Source organism: Scyliorhinus torazame, chromosome 5 (assembly GCF_047496885.1).
Source record: "Scyliorhinus torazame isolate Kashiwa2021f chromosome 5, sScyTor2.1, whole genome shotgun sequence".
In the NCBI taxonomy this organism is placed as follows: Eukaryota; Metazoa; Chordata; class Chondrichthyes; order Carcharhiniformes; family Scyliorhinidae; genus Scyliorhinus; species Scyliorhinus torazame.
The window spans coordinates 110,035,685-110,059,253 of record NC_092711.1 but is presented as its reverse complement, the minus strand read 5'-3'; the positions used below and the strand labels follow the sequence as shown (position 1 = coordinate 110,059,253).

Sequence of the window (23,569 nt, the reverse complement as noted above, 5' to 3'; positions counted from 1 at the left end):
GTGATAAAGCCGACCGTCCGCCTCTAAGGCAGTATACGTACGGTCCGATTTCAGGATGGGGAGCTGGTGGGAGGCGGATTTCAAGTCAATTGTTGAGACGACCCGGTACTGCGCAATCTGATTGACCATATCAGATATGCGTGGGAGGCGGCACGCATTGAGCTGCGTGTACCGATTGATGGTCTGGCTGTAGTCCACGACCATTCTGTGTTTCGCCCCAGTTTTTACTACTACCACTTGGGCTCTCCAGGGGCTGTTGCTGGCCTCGATGATGCCTTCCCGAAGCAGCCGCTGGACCTTGGACCTGATGAAGGCCTTGTCCTGAGTGCTGTACCATCTGCTCCTGGTGGCAATGGGCTTGCAATCCGCAGTTAGATTGGCAAAGTGGGAGGGGGGGTTAACCTTGAGGGTCGCAAGACCGCAAACGGTGAGTGGAGGTAGGGGCCCGCCGAATGTAATGGTGAGGCTCTGGAGATTGCACTGAAAATCCAGGCCCAGCAATAGTGCAGCGCAGAGATTTGCAAGGACGTAGAGAAGGAAACCGCTGAATTCTATGCCCTGAACAGTGAGAGTGACCATACAAAACTCTCGGATCGGGACGGAGTGGTATCCGGAGGCCAGGGAGATCCTTTGATTGGCGGGTTGGACCGCAAGGAAGCAGCGCCTTACCGTATCCGGGTGTATGAAGCTTTCGGTGCTCCCGGAGTCAAGCAGGCAAGAGGTCACGTGGCCGTTGATTTTCACCGTTGTCGAAGCGGTGGCCAGGTTGTGTGGACGAGATTGGTCCAGCGTCATTGAGGTGAGCTGCGGGTGGTCATCAGATGTTTTGGATGGAGAGTGTCAGCGACCCAGATTGTGGGATGTCCGGAGGTCCTGTGGGGAACAAAATAGCGGCGCCTATGCGGCGCACATTACAGGGCGGGACAAGATGGCGGCACCCATGGGACGCACGTTGGTGGTGCTGGGCAAGATGGCGGTGCCCATGGCCGCATGTGGACTGAGGGGGGGAAGATAGTGGCACCGACTGCCCACAAATGGCCCCGGGAGGAGAAGATGGCGGCGCCCATTGTGCATTTGGCAGGGGGAGGGGGCGATAGCGGGCACGAAAGCGGTGACTGCGTGGGCCTGGCACACAGCTGTGAAGTGGCCCTTTTTACTACAGGACTTGCAAGTGGAGGTGGGGGCCCGGCAGAGTTGGCGGGGGGGGCTTCTGTTGACCACAGATGTAGCAGCGGGGACCCCCTGGGTGTGTGGATCGGCATGCGGCTAGGCGGATTGGCTAGGCTGGGCCCCAGCTGGGGGGGTTGTTTGCGGGGTCCAGGAGGGGTAGGACGGTAGGTCGCGTGGCGAGGGGGGTATGCCTAGACATTACGGGATGCGACCGTCATGGAGAGCGCTAACGTTTTCATCTCCGCTTGGTCAAGCGTGGCCCCTTCCAGCAGTCGTTCTCGGATGCGGTCCGACGCAATCCCTGTTACGAAAGTATCGCGCATGAGGAGATTAGCATGTTCAGCAGCCGTAACAGCCTGACAGTCACGGTCCTGGACGAGTGGGATTAGGGCCTGCCAGAAGTCTTCGATGGACGCACCAGGAGTTGAGAACGAGTGGGGAGTACGTGCCTGGCAAAGAGCGTGTTGGTTTTCTGCGCATAGTGTTCTTTTAGGAGCGCCATCGCTTCCGCGTAACCCGAGGCGTCCTGGATCAACGGGAACACGCTGGAGCTCAACCTAGAATACAAGACCTTTATCTTCTGAGCCTCCGTTGGCGTCGGGATCACAGCGTTGATGTAAGCCTCAAAACAAGCTAGCCAGTGAGTAAAGTCCTTTCTGGCGTTGGGTGAGTGCAGATCCAGCTGCAGGCGATCTGGTTTGATTTTGATATCCATTTTGTTGAAAACCTGACTGCAATAAATTGATGCGCGATCAATTGCACAAAGACTCAGATTGGGTACAACTGTGGCTTTATTGCAGTCAGATGCGTGGCCTCCTACTGCAGCTGGCAAAATGGCAGATCAATGGAGGACACGCATATTTATACAGCTCCTCGTGGATGGAGCCAGCCGGCAGGGGCTACCGGCGAACCTGTAGTGCAGATCCTACCTTACATCCCCTAATATAGGTGTACACAGTGGTTCACCACAGTACTCTTACGTATGCAGGTAAATTTTAAAACTACCGCATTAGCATACTTGGCAGGTAAACTGGGCAAACTGCTGACCTTGTTTGCAGTGAGAGTTACTATCCCAGATTTTGTTAAAGTTTGTTGTTTCTGTTGCATTTCATTCAGCTCATCGTGGCTACAAAGTAGGTATTCAGCCTAATCTCAATTTCCAGATTGTGGTCTGTAGCTTTTTAAGTTACATCAATTCAAATGTCTGTCTGAATACTTTTTAAATGTTATGAGGGTTTCTGCCATCATTTCAGGCAGCATTGTCCTAATGATTTCCGAGCTTTGACGCTCACTAAGGCAGAAGGTAATATTTGAATTCAATACTTTGCAGACCTAATGGGGCCAATGGCCTCCTTCAGCACCGTAAATTCTATGATCATTGTCGATTATTGTAACGACCCATGAATCTCACCAAGGCAGAAGGTGAAATTTGAACTCGTTGAAAGTTTACTGATGACCATGAAACAATTGCCGATTGTTGCAAAGACCCATCTGGTTCACTCCTGTCCTTCAGTGAAGGAAACCTATCCTTACCTGGTCGGCCTACATGTGATTCCAGATCCAGATCCAGTCAGCCGGTTGACTCTTAATATGCTCTCTGAGATGCACTCAGTTCAAGGGCAATTAGGGCTGGGCAGTGAATGTTGGCCCAGCCAGCGACACCCACATCCCGTGAATGAACAGAAAAGAAAATCTGCCATCCTTACCTGATCTGCCCGACACGATTCCAAACCACAGCAATGTGGTTGACTCTTTTAATGCTCTCCGAGATGGCCGAGCAAGCCACTCGGTTTGAGGAACATTAGGGATGGGCAATAAATGTTGGCCCAGCCAGTGACTCCCACAAATGAATCAAATCAAATCCTGGAGACTCCATTCAGTCAATCCAGGAGAGCGAAAACAGCGCGGGAGCAGAGAGAGCCGGGACAGCGAAAACAGCGCCGGAAGAGAGAGCCGGGAGATTTAAAAAGTGTGGGAGGAGAGAGCCGGGACAGTGCTGGGAGAGGTGAGTGCACAAAAGGTGTGGTAGGAGTGCCTTTAGTCACGGAGTGCTGATTGGAACAGAGTGCATCTGAGTTTAGGTGAGTGACTGAGTGCTGATTGGAACAGAGTGCACCTGAGTTTAGGTGAGTGACTGAGTGCTGATTGGAACAGAGTGCACCTGAGTTTAGGTGAGTGACTGAGTTCGGGTGAGTGGCGAGAGAGGGCTGTGTTTTGGTTGGTGTTCTTGTTTATCCTTGAGGTTCTATAAAGAAAATTTTAAAAATATATATTTAAATTAATTAACTAGTTGAATGTGGCTGGACAGGTGATGTGCTGTTGCTGTATGATGATGGAACTGGTGGATCCCATTGAGACCGTCAGTGACCATGACGAATGTGATATAAAATAGTTACTTTAGAGTTACTAGTTAATGTAATGTAGAAATAAGCCACTTTGATTCTTGCAGTTAGGGACAAAGGAATTTGAGACCGCATGGAAAAAGCAGGAAGAGGTGTGTCTATGAGAGTGATGCTTCATTGATAGGGGCCAGAGAAAGGGATTGGAAGTGAGCCAATCAGAATAGATCGAACAGGTCAGGAGGGACCTAGGCTGACCTATGTCCGTCGAGTATGTGAAACTTGATACCATTTGAACTGATTTTGCAGAGATCCCTTTGTCTTTTAGTCAGTCGTTTTCTGGAGTGTAAGAGGCTGGATGTCCTGTTACATTTCTGTAAGATGATTCAAGCTTGCAAGCTAAATAAATAACTTCTGTTTACGTGCGAATCCGTCTCAACTTTTATTGAGGCCAGACTGACAGGGAAAGAAATTTGGAGATCAACATTTGGTGCCGAAAACCGGGATTTCTCTGGGCGATCCTGATCCAACTGCGAAATCAGAATTAGACTGATTATGAACAGGAGGACGGGAACAAAGGGCCCTCAATGTAGAAATGGAAAACGACCAGCATTGATTGTTCCCCTCTTCTTATCGTCTGATTAGTCTGGTCACTCGCGGTTGGCACAGAAAGACCGCCTCGACGAAATCACAGGTCAGTCTGGGGATTAGCACTTTAATTGATGGGATTTCATATTGTTGTTTCGGCTTGGGTTAGGGTTTTGGGCTGATGGGACTTTAAATAATGAAGGTTCAGTCTATTATCAGGGTTCAGAGGCTGATGGGACTTTAAATAATAAAGGTTCAGTCTATTATCAGGGTTCAGAGGCTGATGTGACTTAAATAATAAAGGTTCAGTCTATTATCAGGGTTCAGAGGCTGATGTGACTTAAATAATAAAGGTTCAGTCCAGTATAACTTTTTAAATCTGAAGATGGTTCAACTCTATGTGTGAGTGTTTTAAATATATAGTTGATTAAGCTAAAATTGTCTCCTTGGACTGTAAAGTTCCGAGGTCTAGTTGAGATTGTGAGGTTGAAGCAGAAGTCTCTCAAAGGGTTAACAGCAGCAGGCGGAGTTGAAAACAGACAGTGCTTCTCACTCAGGCCTTGAGATAACAGCACCAGTCTGCAGTGTAATCGGATACCTTTCCTTTGAGTCAGTGAACACCAGCAAAGTTACGTTTTGAATTAATTAAAGGAAACCAGTGGGTTTCTCCACCTCTTTGATAAAAGTTATTATTTTCGAAAGCAATTGATTGAAATTGCCAGAATCTTAAATTTTACTTACTTGAAATAAGGTTTATCTCATTTTATCTGGAGATTAATAGAAACTTAAAGAAGATCATGGACACCATTTTAAAAAGTGTCAATCTGGAGATGATAATTGATTTTGCTAATACTTATGATAGTTGATTTTGCTAATACTTATGTGTATGTAACAGAAAAAAAACTTGTTAAAAGAAAAATTGTTAAGATAAAGAAATAATTAAGTTGTAAATGTTATACAAGTTTGTGTTAAGCAAATTGTAAATTTAGTTCTGAGTTGAGATCAGAGCTAAGCTTGCAAGTTGCAGTAATTCAATTTGAATTTTCAAACATTTTTAAGTTTAAAAAAAAAAAGAGAGCAAATAGAGAAAAGAAGGACACAGATCTTGAATGCGTTGAATAGCACATTTCAAAGGCCCATAAATCTTTCTGTTATCTTAGACCTAAAACCTAGGAAGATTGACGAGCCATAGGAATGTCTGGGGCGTTTTAATGAAATCTACCGGGGGCAGTCAGGCGATTTGCTGTATCAAAATGGTCAGAATTCCCCTCAATACTGTGCTATGTTAATGCATTGCCTACCACCTTCTGTGGTTACTGCTGTGAAATGTAATAACATGAATTGGACAGAGAACGACCCTTCCCAGATGGCAAGGGCAGTCAGATTTTACTGGAAGGAGGGTGTAGGCCAAGAAGGAGGCTCAGTTACAAAGGTTAAGACTGAGTATGTAATGAAAAAGGATGATCTGCGATCCCAACAAGCGGCAGAAATGGTAGTTTACCAGCAGGAGCTCCAATATAGTGACTTTGGGTGGGTGGATCAGCGAAGAGGAGGATGAGACAACAGTGCTATATTTCTATCACCCCCCAGTGGTGGACGTTAGACATTGAACAGTCACTCCATCACGTTACCCTGGCCTATGACAGAACTGGACGAAACAGGGAGTTGGAGGACAAATACCGGCCATTACTTGAGACCGAATGGCCAGTCAAGGTTACAGCCACAGTCACGGGAAAAGAAGGTACAGCCGATTTTGTTACAATATCACCACATTTATGGCCACAGTCAGCTTCGGTAAGCCCTCATATTACACGTCAGGTCCATGACCAGTACCATGCCAGGGATATGGGGCGAATGGTCAGCATCTTACCGCAGCTCGTCAGAATAGGTATGAGATATACCTTTTGAACAATCCACGTCTGACATTTAAACACTGTACCACTATCAATCCAGCCTGTTTTCTTAGTGGTCCCCCTGTCCATGAAGACGCACCTGGCCACGACTGTTTAGCCTTGATTCAGGAAACTACCACAATAAGGGGCGATTTGAGTGACATTTCGTCAGAACAACCTGACATGATTATGTGTGGTCAAATATCCCACCGGGGTTTAGTTAATGACCTACTGCAGGCCCTCCTTCTGCCAGCGCAGATTTCCGTTATTAAATGCGCTGCCCACACGAATGGTACAACCCCAGTTGACGTTGGTAATGAACGAGCAGATTGTGCAGCGCGCACAGCCGCACAAATTCAGCAAGTGATGGTGCCTAAAATGTTAAGTCAGACTAAACGATCTACTATGAATGTGTCTGCTTCTGACAAGCCAATGCCAGACGTCATAAGGTTACAGGAGGACGCTCCTGAGAGTGATAAACAAATGTGGAAACGGTTAGGTTGTACATATGATTCTGTTTCCTCTTTATGGACCACGCCTGCACATCAGACTTGTATGTCTGATGTACTGGCTTTATGGGTCATCGAATGTGTACACTTTGCAACTCATTGTGGGGCTCGAGGGACTAGTGATTTGTTGCTGGACACTTGGTGGCACCCTAAAATGCAGGGGTTGGCCCAAAGTATCAGTAATCGGTGTTTGATTTGTCAGCAATATAACACCGGAAAAGGTATCCCTTGTGGGAAGGGGCAAACCCCGTTGCCCAGTGGTCCCTTTGAGACGCTCCAAATGGATTACATTGAGTTGGAAAGGTGTCAATGTTATAAATATGTTTTGGTCATTGTGGATGTGTTCAGCAGATGGGTTGAGGCGTATCCGACTATCTATAGTAAAGCTGTTACTGTGGTTAAAGTCTTGATGAGGGAAATCATTCCCCGGTACGGTATACCAGCTCAGTTAAGTTCTGATAATGGGCCTCATTTTATTGGACAAATTAACAAGGAGTTTTGCTCCCAGTTGGGCATACGCCAGCAGTTACACTGTGCTTACAGACCGCAGGCAGCCGGGGTGGTTGAGAGACACAATCAGACCCTCAAAACTAAATTGGCTAAATTAAGAGCAGACACGGGACTGACATGGCTTAAGTTGCTCCCCGTTGCCCTCTTCCAGCTGCGGGTTACACCTGCGGGACCAGCCCGGCTCTCTCCCGCCGAGATTCTTTATGGCAGGCCTCTTAGAATTCCTTGGAGCCTGCAGGTTCCCAGACGGGTTCAGTTTCATCAGATGACTGAAGAAATGACCACCTATGTTCTAGCCTTTACGCAAGTGCTCAAGGAACTCCATGGCCCAGTCCGTGCGGCTCACCAGCCATTGCCCCAGTACCTAGCTCACTTTCAGTCCAGCCCGGTAGTTATGTCATGGTCAAAAATTGGACTAGGAAGGGGTCGGAGCCGCGATGGGACGGGCCCTTCCAAGTTCTCCTTACCACCCCCACAGCAGTTAAAGTGGAGGGGCGAAGTGCTTGGGTCCACCTACATCACTGTAAATTGAGTCCATCTCCACTACTGTAAAGGGTCGGATACTAACCTGCCTCCCTTCTCCAGTGCTATTTTACAGGTGTGGAGCATGATGGAGTGGCTACGCATCGTCTGTCTGATATTTGGCCTCACTTCGCTTGGCGTGTTATTGGCGATGGACATGGAAAAGGGGAATATTATGTATCTGTGTAGCCCCAACCAATCTACAAGGATACATCACCTATGCAAAGGTGATGTTCTTCACTGCCCCCATATACGAGGACATGGTATCGACTCATGGAAGGTCATCAAAGTTAAGGAGAATGCAGGAGTCATGAAGCAGCTGCACCGGCCCCGGTGATGGGAAGGGAACATTATATGGACATTGCCTTGTTTTTGGAATACATGTAAATTTGATTTTGGATGTGTTAAAAGTGGTACAATAAATGTAACATCAGGCTGTCAGAAGAGTGTAGGAAGAGACCATGAGAAAGAGAAAGGGACTAGAGAGAGGACGGGGCGTGTGAGAAGGGAAGTACAGCTAGAACGTAGGTTACCGGGAGATGCACTTAAGTTAATTAAAGGCCAAACTGAGGAAAACCCGGGTAGTATGAATCTCTTCTACCAGATTTACCACCGTCTGTATGGCCAGGGACGGGTTGTCTGCTACCCAAACCCCGCAGCGGTGTCTAGGTTATTTTCTGTTTCACCGCTTTGGGGCACTCCCCAAACGGTGGTTCATTGTCAGCGTTCCGAGCCATTGCCCCAGCAAGTCACTCTTCCTTACGATCCGGATTCAGCACCACCGGCTATTGGCCTTCCCCTTCCTCGGGATAATCCCCACTCACAGTACGATAGGCTGCGACGGTGGAGGGCGTACATACCTAGCCACTTCACTCCCAATAGGGATTCCCGGTCGTACGAGAATTGCTTCAGCAGTGAAGGATATGGCTGTTTGCTGGTAGAGGTGGACACAAATATAACATGTCTGTTTCCCACCTGTACGGACAGGAGGTGCCATATCACCCAGGCGTCTGGCCAATGCGTTTGTTACAACATCACTTGCGTTCCATTGAACGCTGGCCTCCAGCTCCTTTGTGGCTGGGCGAATGTCTCTCATATCACTGTTGGGAATAGGGCTTTCTGCATTGCTGGGCGGCCCGAATGGGCATTTCAAAATTGGATAAACTGGGCTACTGGGAGGTCCTTACGCAACCGATATGCTGATTGTGATGCTAGTCTCCACACGGAACAAGGATACTACTTTTTATTTAATGGTACGGCGACCAACGTTTTGTCACCCCATTTCCCCGCCGAATTGCTATAGGGACTCTAGTCCCTACCACAGTCCCCTGCCCTTCGGCGTGGAACCTGCATAATCAGTTAGCACGCCGGGCAGTCTCTGCTGAATTTTGCGAGAACTGGAAAAAACCTCAGGTTCTTGCACCCAACCGGGGCCACTCAGCCGGGTGGGGCATTCTGAGCGTATTGACACTGGGAGGTGTGGGGGGTTCCTTGGCTGTTAGTGATCGGAATTATTTTATTTGCGGCCTTACCATCTTGGGAAATGAAACCTTGGGAGCCCTCGGGGCAATAACCAAGGAGTTGCCTCAGCTACGGTTGTTTGCAATGCAGAACCGGTATGCTCTTGACTATCGTCTGGCCCGTGAGGGTGGGGTATGCGCCATAGTACAGGGCAAGTGGATCATGGGTGTTCAGGACTTGACCGCTAACATTACTAAATTTATGGATCGCATACGGGATCACTTGGACGGGATGCAGGATCCTGACTCTTGGGGTAACTGGGGATCTGGAGGATGGAAGGACTGGTTGATAAATATGGCCATGTATCTAGTGGTAGCTATCGGCTGCATCTTTGTGGGCCTGGCCATCCTTAAATGTGTGATGGGTAGAATGCGGGGTGCACTAGATCAGATCACCGCCCCAATCACCGAGAAAAAAAATTTAACTGTTAAAATCCATGAGGGTGAGGCAGATGAAGGGGGGCTAAGACAGGAATTGGAAATGCAGCGACGGATCTTTTTAGATGAGGAACCGTAGCTATAGATTGGATAGTTCGGTTATCATGGAATGATAAAAGGAGGGAATGACGAATGTGATATAAAATAGTTACTTTAGAGTTACTAGTTAATGTAATGTAGAAATAAGCCACTTTGATTCTTGCAGTTAGGGACAAAGGAATTTGAGACCGCATGGAAAAAGCAGGAAGAGGTGTGTCTATGAGAGTGATGCTTCATTGATAGGGGCCAGAGAAAGGGATTGGAAGTGAGCCAATCAGAATAGATCGAACAGGTCAGGAGGGACCTAGGCTGACCTATGTCCGTCGAGTATGTGAAACTTGATACCATTTGAACTGATTTTGCAGAGATCCCTTTGTCTTTTAGTCAGTCGTTTTCTGGAGTGTAAGAGGCTGGATGTCCTGTTACATTTCTGTAAGATGATTCAAGCTTGCAAGCTAAATAAATAACTTCTGTTTACGTGCGAATCCGTCTCAACTTTTATTGAGGCCAGACTGACAGGGAAAGAAATTTGGAGATCAACAACCACATCTGCAGCAAGTGTTGGCTGCTCGAGGAATTTTGGCTCAGAATTGATGAGCTGGAGACCGAGCTGCACACACTGCGGCACATCAGGGAGGGGGAACATTACCTGGACGCTTTGTTTCAGGAGGCAGTCACACCCGGTAGAATAAGTACTGTTAATTCGGACAGTGGTCAGGGACAGAGTGGTGTGACTGCAAGGGAGGCAGGTAGGGGGATCCTGAGTTTAGGAGTTGAGGAGCCTCAGCCCTTGACCTTGTCCAACAGGTATGAGGTACTTGCTCCCTGTGTGGATGAGGAAGAGGGCTGTAGGGAGGATGCGTTGACTGACCACTGCACCGTGGTACAGGAAGCCATTCAAGAGGGGGGAGCAAAAAGACAAGTGATAGTTGTAGGGGATTCTATAATTAGGGGGATTGATGGCATCCTTTGTAAGCCAGATCGAGAGTCCCACATGGTATGTTGCCTGCCCGGTGCCAGGGTGAGGGACATCTCTGATCGGCTTGAAAGGATTTTGGAGAGGGAGGTGGAGGATCCAGTTGTTGTGGTCCACGTTGGGAGTTACAACATAGGTAAGACTAGGAAAGAGGACCTGTTTGGGGATTATCAAACACTAGGGACTACATTAAAGAGCAGGTCCTCCAGGGTTATAATCTCTGGATTACTACCCGTGCCACGTGCCAATTGGCATAGGTTGAGAAAATTAGAGAAGTTAACACGTGGCTAAAGGAGTGGTGCGGGAAAGAGGGATTCCATTTCATGGGGCATTGGCATCAGTACTGGGGCAGGAGGGACCAGTACCGTTGGGACAGTCTTCACCTGAACCATTCTGGGACCAGTGTTCTAGTGAATAGGATAAATAGGTTGGTCACAAGGACTTTAAACTAGCAAGTTGGGGGGAAGGGAAGTGTAAAGCTATGAACAGTATAATGGTTAATGGAGATCAAGGCAGCAGGTTACGTGACAGGTTATTATGTAGAGATATGGGTTCAAAGACAAGGAAAATTAGGAGAAAGGGTAAGAGGAAAAATAAATTGCGAAAAGTTACTGATCAAGGTGTTAGGATTCATAACAAAGACATAAAAAACAGCATAAGTGTACTTTACCTGAATGCTGGTAGTATACGAAATAAGGTAAATGAGTTGATGGCGCAAATCATCGTGAATGACTATGATTTAGTGGCCATTACTGAAACATGGTTAAAAGATGGTCACGACTGGGAGTTAAATATCCAAGGGTATCAGACTATACGAAAGGATAGAATGGACGGTAAGGGCGGTGGTGTAGCTTTGTTGTTTAAGGATGGCATCCGGGCAATAGTAAGGGATGATATTGGTGCTATGGAGGACAAGGTTGAATCAATTTGGGTGGAAATCAGGAATAGTAAGGCGAAAAGGTCACTGATAGGAGTAGTCTATAGGCCACTAACAGGATGGTAGGGCAGGCAATAAGCAAAGAAATAACGGATGCATGTAGAAATGGTACAGCGGTTATCATGGGAGATTTTAATCTGCATATCGATTGGTTTAACCAGGTTGGTAAAGGCAGCCTTGAGGAGGAGTTTATAGAATGTGCCCAGGATAATTTCCTGGAACAGTATGTAATGGAACCTACAAGGGAACAAGCGGTCCTAGATCTGGTCCTGTGTAATGAGGCAGGATTGATTAATGATCTCATAGTTCGGGATCCTCTTGGAAGGAGTGACCACAATATGGTGGAATTTAAAATAGAGTTGGAGGATGACAAGGTAAAATCAAACACTAGTGTTTTGTGCTTAAACAAAGGCGATTACAATGGGATGAGAGAAGAACTAGCTAAGGTAGACTGGGAGCAAAGACTTCATGGTGAAGCAGTTGAGGAACAGTGGAGAACCTTCCGAGCGATCTTTCACAGTGTTCAGAAAAGGTTCATCCCGACAAAAAAGAAAGACGGTAGAAAGGGGAAAAATCGACCGTGGATATCTAAGGAGATGAGGGAGAGTATCAAATTGAAGGAAAAAACATACAAAGTGGCAAACATTAGTGGGAGACTAGAGGACTGGGAAGTCTTTAGGGGACAACAGAAAGCTACTAAAAAAGCCATAAAGAAGAGTAAGGTAGACTATGAAAGTAAACTGGCTCAGAACATAAAAGCAGATAGTAAAAGCTTCTACACATATATAAGACAAAAAAGAGTGGCTAAGGTAAATATTGGTCCTTTGGAAGATGAGAAGGGAGATTTAATAATAGGAGATGGGGAAATGGCTGAGGAGTTGAACAGGTTTTTTCACAGTGGAGGACACAAATAACATGTCAGTGACTGATGGAAATAAGGATATGATAGGTGAGGCCCTTGAGATGATTGTAATCACTAAGGAGGCAGTATTGGGCAAGCTAATGGGGCTAAAGGTAGACAAGTCTCCTGGCCCTGATGGGATGCATCCCAGAGTGTTAAAAGAGATGGCTAGGGAAATTGTAAACGCACTAGTGATAATTTATCAAAATTCACTAGACTCTGGGGTTGTCCCAGAGGATTTGAAAGTAGCAAACGTGACACCACTGTTTAAAAAAGGAGGTCGGCAGAAAGCGGGTAATTATAGGCCGGTAAGCTTAACTTCGGTTGTAGGGAAAATGCTGGAATCTATCATTAAGGGGGAAATAGTGGGGCACCTGGAGGGAAATTGTCCCATTGGGCAGACGCAGCATGGGTTCACAAAGGGTAGGTCGTGTCTGACTAATTTGGTAGAGTTTTTTGAGGACGTTACCAGTGCAGTAGATAACGGGGAGCCAATGGATGTGGTATATCTGGCTTTCCAGAAAGCTTTTGACAAGGTGCCACACAAAAGGGTGCTGCATAAACTAAAGATGCATGGCATTGAGGGTAAAGTGGTAGCATGGGTAGAGGATTGGTTAACTAACAGAAAGCAGAGAGTGGGGATAAATGGGTGTTTCTCTGGTTGGCAACCTGTAACTAGTGGGGTCCCTCAAGGATCAGTGTTGGGCCCGCAGTTGTTCACAATTTACATAGACGATTTGGAGTTGGGGACCAAGTGCAATATGTCAAAGTTTGCAGACGACACTAAGATGAGTGGTAAAGCAAAAAGGGCAGAGGATACCAGAAGTCTGCAGAATGATTTGGATAGGTTAGGTGAATGGGCTAGGGTCTGGCAGATGTAATTCAATGTTGCCAAGTGTGAGGCTATCCATTTTGGGAGGAATAACAGCAGAATGGATTATTATTTAAACGGTAAGATGTTAAAACATGCTGCTGTGCAGAGGGACCTGGGTGTGCTGGTGCACGAGTCGCAAACCGTTGGTGTGCAGGTGCAACAGGTGATTAAGAAGGCTAATCGAGTTTTGTCTTTCATTGCTAGAGGGATGGAGTTCAAGACTAGGGAGGTTATGCTGCAATTGTATAGGGTGTTGGTGAGGCCGCATCTGGAGTATTGTGTTCAGTTTTGGTCTCCTTACCTGAGAAAGGACATATTGGCACTGGAGGGAGTGCAGAGGAGAGTCACTAGGTTGATCCCAGAGTTGAGGGGATTAGATTATGACGAGAGGTTGAGTAGACTGGGACTGTACTCATTGGAGTTTAGAAGGATGCGGGGGGATCTTATTGAGACATATAAAACTATGAAGGGAATAGATAGGATAGATGCGGGCAGGTTGTTTCCACTGGTCGGGGAAAGCAGAACTAGGGGGCATAGCCTCAAAATAAGGGGAGGTAGATTTAGGACGGAGTGTAGGAGGAGCTTCTTCATCCAAAGGGTTGTGAATCTATGGAATTCCTTGCTCAGTGAAGCAGTTGAGGCTCCTTCTTTAAACGTTTTTAAGAAAAAGATAGATGCCTTTCTAAAGAATAACGGGATTCGGGGATATGGTGTACGGGCCGGAGAGTGGAGCTGAGTCCACAAAGATCAGCCATGATCTCATTAAATGGCGGAGCAGGCTCGAGGGGCCAGATGAACTCCTGTTCCTATTTCTTATGTTCTTATGTAGTTGGCATCCGGTCCAGGCTGGCAGCGCATGTGCCTGCGGCACCTTGTCCTCTGTAAAGATGGCGGCCGGTAACCCGGGCCTGTCACCGCTCAGCTCTCTCTCTATTCGGTGCTGTTTAAGACGGGACCGTTAACATTTTCCTCGGGAGTTGAAGCCTCCACGGGGTATTTATGAAGCCTCCCAGCTCACTCTGCAGCTTCTATCGCTCCCCGGCCACCCACCGGCTCCAATCCTGAAAGTCGCTCAATTGTTTATATCCCGCCCCTCGCACCGTCAGCGACAACCTGAACAGCGCATGCGCGGGCACAGCCGGACTCTGTGCATGTGCGAGGACCATCTGTAATGTGGATAGAGCACATTCTCAGCTGCTATGCATGATGAGTAATACCCCAGCCATTGAAATCGATATTGCAGATAGAAACTATGCTTTGCCAACCGATTACGATTGGCACCATTTGGCCAAGGTAAGAAATTTATTACATAAATTAATAAAGCAACTAAATAGTACAGGCCGTCCACCACAGGTCTGTCCTGGGTGTGATTGACAACAGACCAAACATGATCAGGGAGTTGTTAACGTGTTGGGGTCTGAGCAGGTTCAGGTGAACAGTGATTTTTGTCTCCCTGGACAGAACAGTTAAACTGCCCCTTGCCAATAACAATGTGCTGAAATCGGATCAAATGGTTTGGGACTTTTAAAGTTGGAGTGTTAGCCAGTGGGAAAACTGAGGAAATCTCTTTGCACACGTGAAATGTATGAGTGAAATCCGTCTGAACTGCTCTTGAACTGCACATTCGATTAACTAATGACTAACTCCTATTTATTCTTATCCAGTGGAAACATTTTCCACTTGTCTATCATATCAAACCTTTTCATAATCTTACAGGATCAGGTCATCCTTCATTCCCTTTTCCAGTCCAAAAGGTTTTTTTGTAATTTTCTTGAAATGAAAATTGAAAATCGCTTATTGTCACGAGTAGGCTTCAATGAAGTTACTGTGAAAAGCCCCTAGTCGCCACATTCCGGCGCCTGTTCGGGGAGGCTGGTACGGGAATTGAACCGTGCTGCTGGCCTGCCTTGGTCTGCTTTAAAAGCCAGCGATTTAGCCCTGTGAGCTAAACCAGCCCCTTTGAACATTTCTCTTCAGCGGATATAAAAATATTGAAAATGGGATAAAGGTTGTTTGGCTGACGGTCAATCACTGTCCTGCTAGCTCTCTGGAGCAATCCAGTCGATCCCATTCTCCTGCTCTATCCCTGTATCCTCGTAGGTTTATTTCCCTCAGATGTCTATCCAATTTCCTTTTGAAATCAAATCACTCATTGTTTCTATTTTCAAACTCCCTCATAGGCAGCAAGTTTCAGGTCACTGCCCCGCCCTGTGTAAAAACATACATCTCATATCACCTCATATCTCCCGTACCTTTTACATACAAACTAGGAACAGGCCACTCGGCCCCTCGAGCCTGCTCAGCATTCAATAAGATTGCGGCTGATCTCATTTTAACCTCAACTCCACATTCCTGCCTACCCCTGATAACCTTTCACCCCCTTGCTCATCAAGAATCTATCCAGCTCTGCCTTAAAAATATTCAAGGTCTCTGCTTCCACTGCCTTTTAAGGACGTGAGATCCAAAGTCTTACAGCCCTCAAGAGAATAAAAAATCCTCATCTCCATCTGAAATGGGTGACCCCTTATTTTGCAACAGTGATGCCCTCGTTCGCGATTCTCCCACAAGAGGAAACATCCTCTCCACATCCACCCTGTCAAAACCCCTCAGGATCTTGTATAGTTCAATCCCGGTTTTACCCAAAACTTTAAATCTGTGTCCCGACTGCTTGTACGATCGGTGAATGAAAACAGTTTCTTTGTCCACCTGATGGAAATCTGGCATAATGTTGTGGCCCTCGATCAAATCTCCCCTCAACCTCCTTTGCTGGAACCATTCTGGTAAATCTCATCTGCACCTTCTCCAAGAACCTTCACATTCTTCCTGAAGAGTGGTGACCAGAGCTTTATAAAGATTCATAGAATAGAATTAGAACCATAGAATTCCTACAGTGCAGAAGGAGGCCATTCGCCCCATCAAGTCTGCAACGATTCTCTGAAAGGGCACCTTGCCTAGGCCCACACCCCTACCCTATCCTTGTAACCCCATAGCCCCACCTAACCTGCACATCCCTGGACACTAAGCGGCAATTTATCAAGGCCAATCCACCTAACTTGCCCGTCTTTGGACTGTGGGAGGAAACCCACGCAGACACTGGGAGAAAGTGCAAACTCCACACACACAGTCACCAAGGCCGGAATTGAACCCAGGTCCCTGGAGCTGTGAGGCAGCAGTGCTAATCCATGTGCCACCAGAAGCATAGTTTCAGTATCAATATTACTCTTGATGATGCTCAGATCGAATTTGCTTTGCCAACTGCTCTCTTAATATGTCTTGTAGATATACAAAATCCCTCTTCACCTCTTTCTCCTCCCAAAGAGGTCAATTGGGTTTTATAACAATTCAACCATTTTCATGGTCACTTTTTCCAAGTGTCGGCCCCACAAGTGACCAGATTCATTCAGTTCAATTTCACAACCTGCCTTTATGTTTTTGTGGGTTCTCTCTCACTCTCTATTTTCTGTTTTTAAATCCGTTTCACAGGGTGTTCAAAGGGGCGGATTCAAAGTCTGGAAACTCAAACCAAGCACCAGACTCCTCAGTTTATCGAATCCTGAATATCAACGTACTTTGAACATGGAAGGAAAAAACATTGTTCACAGTGGGGAGAAACCATACACGTGTTGTGTGTGTGGACAAGGATTCGCTCTATCATCAGGCCTCACAAGCCACAAATGCAGTCACACTGAGGAGAAACCGTGGAAATGTGCGGACTGTGGGAAAGGATTCACTTCCCCATCCCAGCTGGAAGCTCATCGACGCAGTCACACTGGGGAGAGACCATTCATCTGCTCCAAGTGTGGGAAGGGATTCATTCATTTAACAGCCCTGCGGAGTCACCAGCAAGTTCACACTGGGGAGAGACCGTTCACCTGCTCCAAGTGTGGGAAGGGATTCATTCAGTCATCCGACCTGCAGAGACACCAGCGAGTTCACACTGGGGAGAGACCGTTTCAATGTCCAGACTGCGGGAAGTGCTACAAAAGTTCTGGGAATCTGATGTGCCATCAACGTGTTCACACTGATGTGAAACCGTTTAGGTGCTCTGATTGTGGGACTGGGTTCAGACACTCATCTCACCTCACTGTACATCAGCGAGTTCACACTGGGGAGAGACCATTCACCTGCTCCAAGTGTGGGAAGAGATTCACTCAGTTATCCCACCTGCTGAATCACCAGCGAGTTCACACTGATGAGAGACCGTTTCAATGTCCAGACTGCGGGAAGTGCTATAAAAGTTCTGGGGAACTGATGTACCATCAACGTGTTCACACTGACGAGAGACCTTTCAGGTGCTCTCACTGCGGGACTGGCTTCAGACGATCATCTGACCTCACTGAACATCAGCGAACTCACACTGGGGAGAGGCCATTTGCCTGCTCTCAGTGTGGGAAGGGATTCACTCAGTCATCCTCCCTGCTGAGACACCAACGAGGCCACAAGTAACGACAGTGATTGGATTTAGCAGTTTCTCACATTCAGGACTGAACCATATTCATTTGGGTCTCTTTCTGCTGATAACAAACTCCAGCCCATTTACAGGGGCTAATATTCTGGCTAAAAGTCAAATAAATTAGATTTGTGTTAAATATGCAGTGTGTTAATGGTAAAAGGTGCGATTTATGAGCATGGGGAGAAGGCCAGTAGAATGCTTGCGCAGCAACTGAGGAAGAGGGAAGCGGCCATGGAAGTAGGGAGGGTTGTGGATGGGGAAGGTAATCTAGTGGGTGACCCGGCAGGGCTGAACAAGGTCTTCAGGGACTTTTATAGGAAGCTGTACACTTCGGAACCACCCGGGGGACCTGGGGGGATGAGGCGATTCCTGGACGGACTGACCTTCCCAAGAGTGGGGAGGGGGTTGGTGGATGGACTGGGGGCCCTGGTCAGGATTGAAGAGGTATTGGGGGGCCTGAGGGTCATGCAGCCGGGTAAAGCCCTGGTGCTGGACGGGTATCCGGTGGAGTTTTACAAAAGATTTGCCGGGATAGTGGGGCCGGTGCTGGTCAGGGTCTTTAACGAGACAAGAGACAGAGGGAGTTTACCCCCGACGATGTCGCAGGCCACCATCTCGCTCATTTTGAAACGGGATAAGGACCCGGAGGCTTGTGGGTCACACAGGCCGACCTCTCTGATCAACGTAGACGCCAAGTTACTGGCCAAGAGTTTGGCGACCAGAATTGAGGACTGTGTACCGGATGTAATTGTGGAGGACCAAACCGGGTTTGTAAAGGGGAGGCAGCTGGTGGCCAACCTAAGAAAGCTGCTCAACGTGATTATGATGCCCCCGGAGAGTAGGGAGGTAGAGATAGTGGTAGCCATGAATGCTGAAAAGGCTTTTGACCGGGTCGAGTGGGATTATCTGTGGGAGGTAGTAGGACGGTTCGGGTTCGGGGCGGGGTTCATCGACTGGGTTAGGCTATTGTATCAGGCCCCGGAGGCGAGTGTAAGGATGAACAAGACGACATCGGGTTACTTTAGACTGCAACATGGGACAAGACAGGGCTGCCCTCTCTCCCCACTGCTGTTTCCGCTGGCCATAGAGCCGCTGGCAATTGCACAGAGCTTCTAGGGGCTGGAAAGGGCTGGTCCGGGGGAGAGTGGAACCAGAGTCTCGTTATACACGGATGATCTGCTGTTATATGTATCGGACCCAATGGTGGGATGAACGGTATTATGGCAACCGTTCAGGGTGGTGGGAGAGGGTTTCCGATATTTGGGGATTCAGTTGGCACGGGACTGGGGTTGGTTGCATAAGCTCAACCTGTCCCGACTGGTGGAACGAGTGAGGGAGGAGGTCCAGAGGTGGGGTGCGCTCCCGCTGTCATTGGCAGGGAGGGTGCAGACTGTTAAAATGACGATTCTCCCGTGGTTCATGTTTGTTTTTCAGTGTCTCTCCATCTTTATTTCCGGTCCTTCATTAAGAAACTGAATAAAATTATTCTGGGATTTGTATGGGCAGGGATGTCCCCACGGGTGAAGAGGGCAATGCTTAAAAGGAGCAGAGGAGAAGGGGGGCTGGCATTGCCGAACTTCAACTATTTATTTACGGGCAGCACGGTAGCCTTGTGGATAGAACAATTGCTTCACAGCTCCAGGGTCCCAGGTTCGATTCCAGCTTGGGTCACTGTCTGTGCGGAGTCTGCACGTCCTCCCCGTGTGTGCGTGGGTTTCCTCCGGGTGCTCCGGTTTCCTCCCACAGTCCAAAGATGTGCAGGTTAGGTGGATTGGCCATGATGAATTGCCCTTAGTGTCCAAAATTGCCCTTAGTGTTGGCTGGGGGTTACTGGGTTATAGGGATAGGGTGGCGGTGTTGACCTTGGGTAGGGTGCTCTTTCCAAGAGCCAGTGCAGACTCGATGGGCCGAATGGCCTCCTTCTGCACTGTAAATTCTATGATAATCTATGAAACTCTTACTGGGCGGCCAACATAGTGATGATAAGGAAATGGATGGTGCGGGGTCGGTTTGGAATCAGATGGAGGCTGCTTCGTGAAGGGGCACTAGCTTAGCAGCCCTGGTCACGGCACCTCTGCCGCTTCCGCCGGCACGGTACTCCACCAGCCTGATAGCGGTGGTGGCTCTTCGGATCTGGGGCCACTGGAGGAGGCATGTATGGGAGGTAAGAGCATCAGTGTGGACCCCAATCTGCGGCAACCACCGATTTGCCCCAGAGAACATGGACGGGGGGTATCGACTGTGAAGGAGGGCGGGGATTGTGAGGATGGGGGATGTGTTCCTGGAAGGGAGCTTTCCGAGCATGAGGGTGCTGGAGGAGAAGTTTGGGCTGACGAGAGGGAACGACTGTAGATACTTGCAGGTGAGAGATTTTGTACGCAGACTGGTGCCGTCCTTCCCATGTCTCCCGCCGAAGGGGAGGCAGGACAGGGGTAGTTTCTAGGGGAGAGGCGGGAGAGGGTAGAGTTTCAGATGTCTACAAGGAACTAATGGGAACTGAGGAAACGCAGACCGAGGACCTGAAACTTAAGTGGGAGGAGGAGCTTGGGGAGGGAGCTGGAGGACGGTATTTGGGCAGATGCCCTGAGCAGAGTAAACACGACCGCAACATGCGCCAGGCTCAGCCTGATCCGTTTTAAGGTCGTGCACCGGGCCCACATGTCGGTGGCCCGGATGAGCAGATTCTTTGGGCTGGAGGACAAGTGTGCTAGATGCGCCAGAGGGCCGGCTAACCATGTACACATGTTCTGGTCGTGCCCTAAACTTGGGGGGTATTGGCAGGGATTCGCAGATGTCATGTCCCAGGTATTGAAAACTGGGGTGGTAATGAGCCCTGAGGTGGCAATCTTTGGGGTTTCGGAGGACCCGGGAGTCCAGGAAGAGAGGGAGGCCGACGTTCTGGCCTTTGCTTCCCTGGTAGCCCGGCGACGAATACTGTTAGCATGGAGGGACCCAAAGCCCCCGAGGGCTGAGGTATGGTTATCGGACATGAATAGTTTTCTTCGCCTAGAGAAAGTCAAGTTCGCCTTGAGAGGTTCGCTATTAGGGTTCGCCCGAAGGTGGCAGCCATTTATTGACTTCTTTGCAGAGGAGTAAGCGTCAGCAGGAGGGGGTGGAGGGGGGTGGCTAGGGTAGAGTAGAGTAGAGTAGGGGGATATTGAGGCAGGCCCGTGCGTGAACAGAGCCGTGGTTTGCACTATGTTTAATTTGTAATTTGTGACTTGACTTTTTTTTTGTACTGTACAATGTCACTTTTTCTATATGCCTAAAATACCTTAATAAAAATTGTTTGTTTAAAAAAAAAAGCAGTGTGTTGAAACATTGTTTTTAACAAACAATTTTAATGAGGTATTTTTCGGCCTTGTAAACAGAGGAATTCCAGCACGAGAGGGCTGTACAGTAAACAAAGTACATAGTGCAATTGCCGTAGCCCAACCCACCCAGAGCTGCCTAAATGACCCCCTATACCACATTCCCCTAACCCCCACGCCGCCCCTGCTGATGATTAATTCTCTGCAAAGAAGTCAATGAATGGTTGCCACCTCCGGGCGAACCCTAACAACGACCCTCTCAAGGCGAACTTGATTTTCTCCAAGCCCAGGAAACTCGCCATGTCTGACAGCCAGGCTTCCGACTTCAGGGGCTTCGAGTCCCTCCAAGCTAGAAGTATCCGTCTCCGGGCGACCAGGGAAGCAAAGGCCAAGACGTCGGCCTCTTTCTCCCCCTGGACTTCCTGGGCCACTGAAACCCCAAAAATCACCATCTCTGGACTAATTGCCACCCTCGTGTTCAATACTCTAGACATGACGTCCTCAAACCCCTGATATTATCTCCTAAGTTTTGGACACGCCCAAAGCATGTGGGCATGGTCTGCCGGTCCTCTCAGACACTTTACACACCTGTCCTCCACGCCGATGAATCTGCTCATCTGGGACACTGTCATGTGGGCCCGGTGGACGACCTGAAATTGAATCAGGCCAAGCCTGGCACATGTTGCAGTCCCATTAACCCTGCTCAGCGCATCTGCCACAGGCCTTCCTCAATCTCCCCTCCCAACTCCTCGTCCCATTTATGCCTCAGCTCCTCGGACTGCGTCTCCTCTGCTCCCATGAGCTCCTTGTAAATTTTCCGAGACACTTCCCTCCCCCACTAGACATGACCCTATCTTGGATCCCGCTTAGTGGCAAGAGTGGAAAAGATGGATCTGGCTGTGACAATATTGAATTCTTTACCCGTCAGTCTGGCCTCAATAAAACTCGAGATGGATTTGTAGGCATAGTATTATTTATTTTTAACCAACCTGCAAGTCTGACTCGCTTCATAATGAGCCTCAGAACACACAAGGTTTCTTCTGAAACCCTAGGAGCCGAGTGCTATCGGAGATAAAGGAATCTCTACAAATACATTCAAATGGCATCAAGTTTCACATACAAGATTCCTATAGGCCATCCTATACACCTCCTGACCTGGCCATATATCCTGATTGGCTCACTTCTCATTCCTTCACCCTGGGCCTCTTGTTCCCCAGCATCCTTTTCCCATCCTCCACCAGACACCCCTCCCTCCTTCCTTGCCATGCTTTCTGAAATCCTTTGTCTGTGAACTCAGTACTATTAGACTGATCACATCCACATTACGGTAACTAATATTTGAACTATCTATTTTATATCACATTCGTTTGTTCAATTCCTCAATTCCTCCTTTTATCATTTCATGATGACCTATCTGTCCAACCCGTAGCTATGGCCCCTCATCTAAGAAGATTCGTCGCTGCATTTCCAATTCCTGTTGCAGCACTCCGTCATCCGCTGCACCCTCGTGGATCCTAACAGCCAAGACTCTAGGGGTGTTTGTCCGTTCCAGTGCACCCTGCATTCTACCCATCACGCATTTAAGGATGGCCAGGCCCACAAAGATGCAGCCGAGTGCCACTGCTAAATACATGGCCATATTTATCAACCAGTCCTTCCAACCTCCGAATCCCCAGTTACCCCAAGAGCCAGGGTCCTGCATTCCATCCAGGCGATCCCGTATGCGATCCATAAACTTAGTGATGTTAGCGGTTAGGTCTTGAACTCCCATGATACACTTGCCCTGCACTTATGGCGCATACCCCACCCTCACGGGCCAGAAGATAGTCAAGAGCATACCGGTTCTCTTTTGGGAAGTCTCATTCCAGGAGTGATTCTGGTGTACCCCATCCATACCTTTATCCAGGACTTGACATTTACTTTTTCAGCTTGCTTTGCCAAGTGCTCGGCCCAAGATCGCAAGAAAGTGCAAAGTGTGATGAACTCAGCTCAACGCATTACACAAGCTTGCCACATGCATATTGATTTTGTATACAACTCCCGCTGCCTCAGGAAGGCAGACAGCATTATCAGAGACTCCTCCCACCCAGGCAGTGCCTTCTTCCAGATCCTTCCATCAGGCAGAAGGTACAGACGTCTGAAGACCCGAACATCCAGACATATGAACAGCTTCTTCCCCACAGCTACTAGACTCCTCAACGACTCCCTCTCGGACTGATCCGTTCCCTGTACGAACACTATTCACGACTTCCTGTGCTGCTCTTGCTCATGTATTTGCTTTGTTTGGCCCCATGTTCCACACTGTAACCAATCACTGTTTGTCAATATACCATTTGTCAATGTTCTCTGTCGATTATTCACTTTGTCTACTATGTACGGACTGTGTACGTTCCCTCGGCCGCAGAAAAATACTTTTCACTCTACTTCAGAACATGTGACAAGAAATCAAATCAATCAATTATTGTTTTCCTGATGTATAACCGCTGACTTATTAACATCGTTTTCCAGGATAAATGTCAAGAAAAAACAAGATTGCGTTTGTCACCTTCAATTTAGGTTTCTGGGAGAGAATATTTAACATTGGTGTTTT

The 23,569-nt window shown here is 48.0% G+C and overlaps 1 protein-coding gene and 1 long non-coding RNA gene across 2 annotated transcripts in view; both read left to right on the top strand.

Annotated features, from left to right (window-relative positions):
* Positions 1-23,569, top strand: part of LOC140419412 (uncharacterized) — a 113,963-nt gene that overhangs the window by 2,659 nt on the left and 87,735 nt on the right. The window lies entirely within an intron of this gene.
* LOC140421364 (uncharacterized) overlaps positions 14,422-23,569 on the top strand; it is a 70,125-nt gene continuing 60,977 nt past the window's right edge. The window contains exons 1-2 of the mRNA XM_072506030.1: positions 14,422-14,508; positions 16,699-17,658. Of these exons, the coding sequence (XP_072362131.1) occupies positions 14,422-14,508; positions 16,699-17,658 (1,047 nt within the window). The remainder of the gene's footprint in view (positions 14,509-16,698; positions 17,659-23,569) is intronic.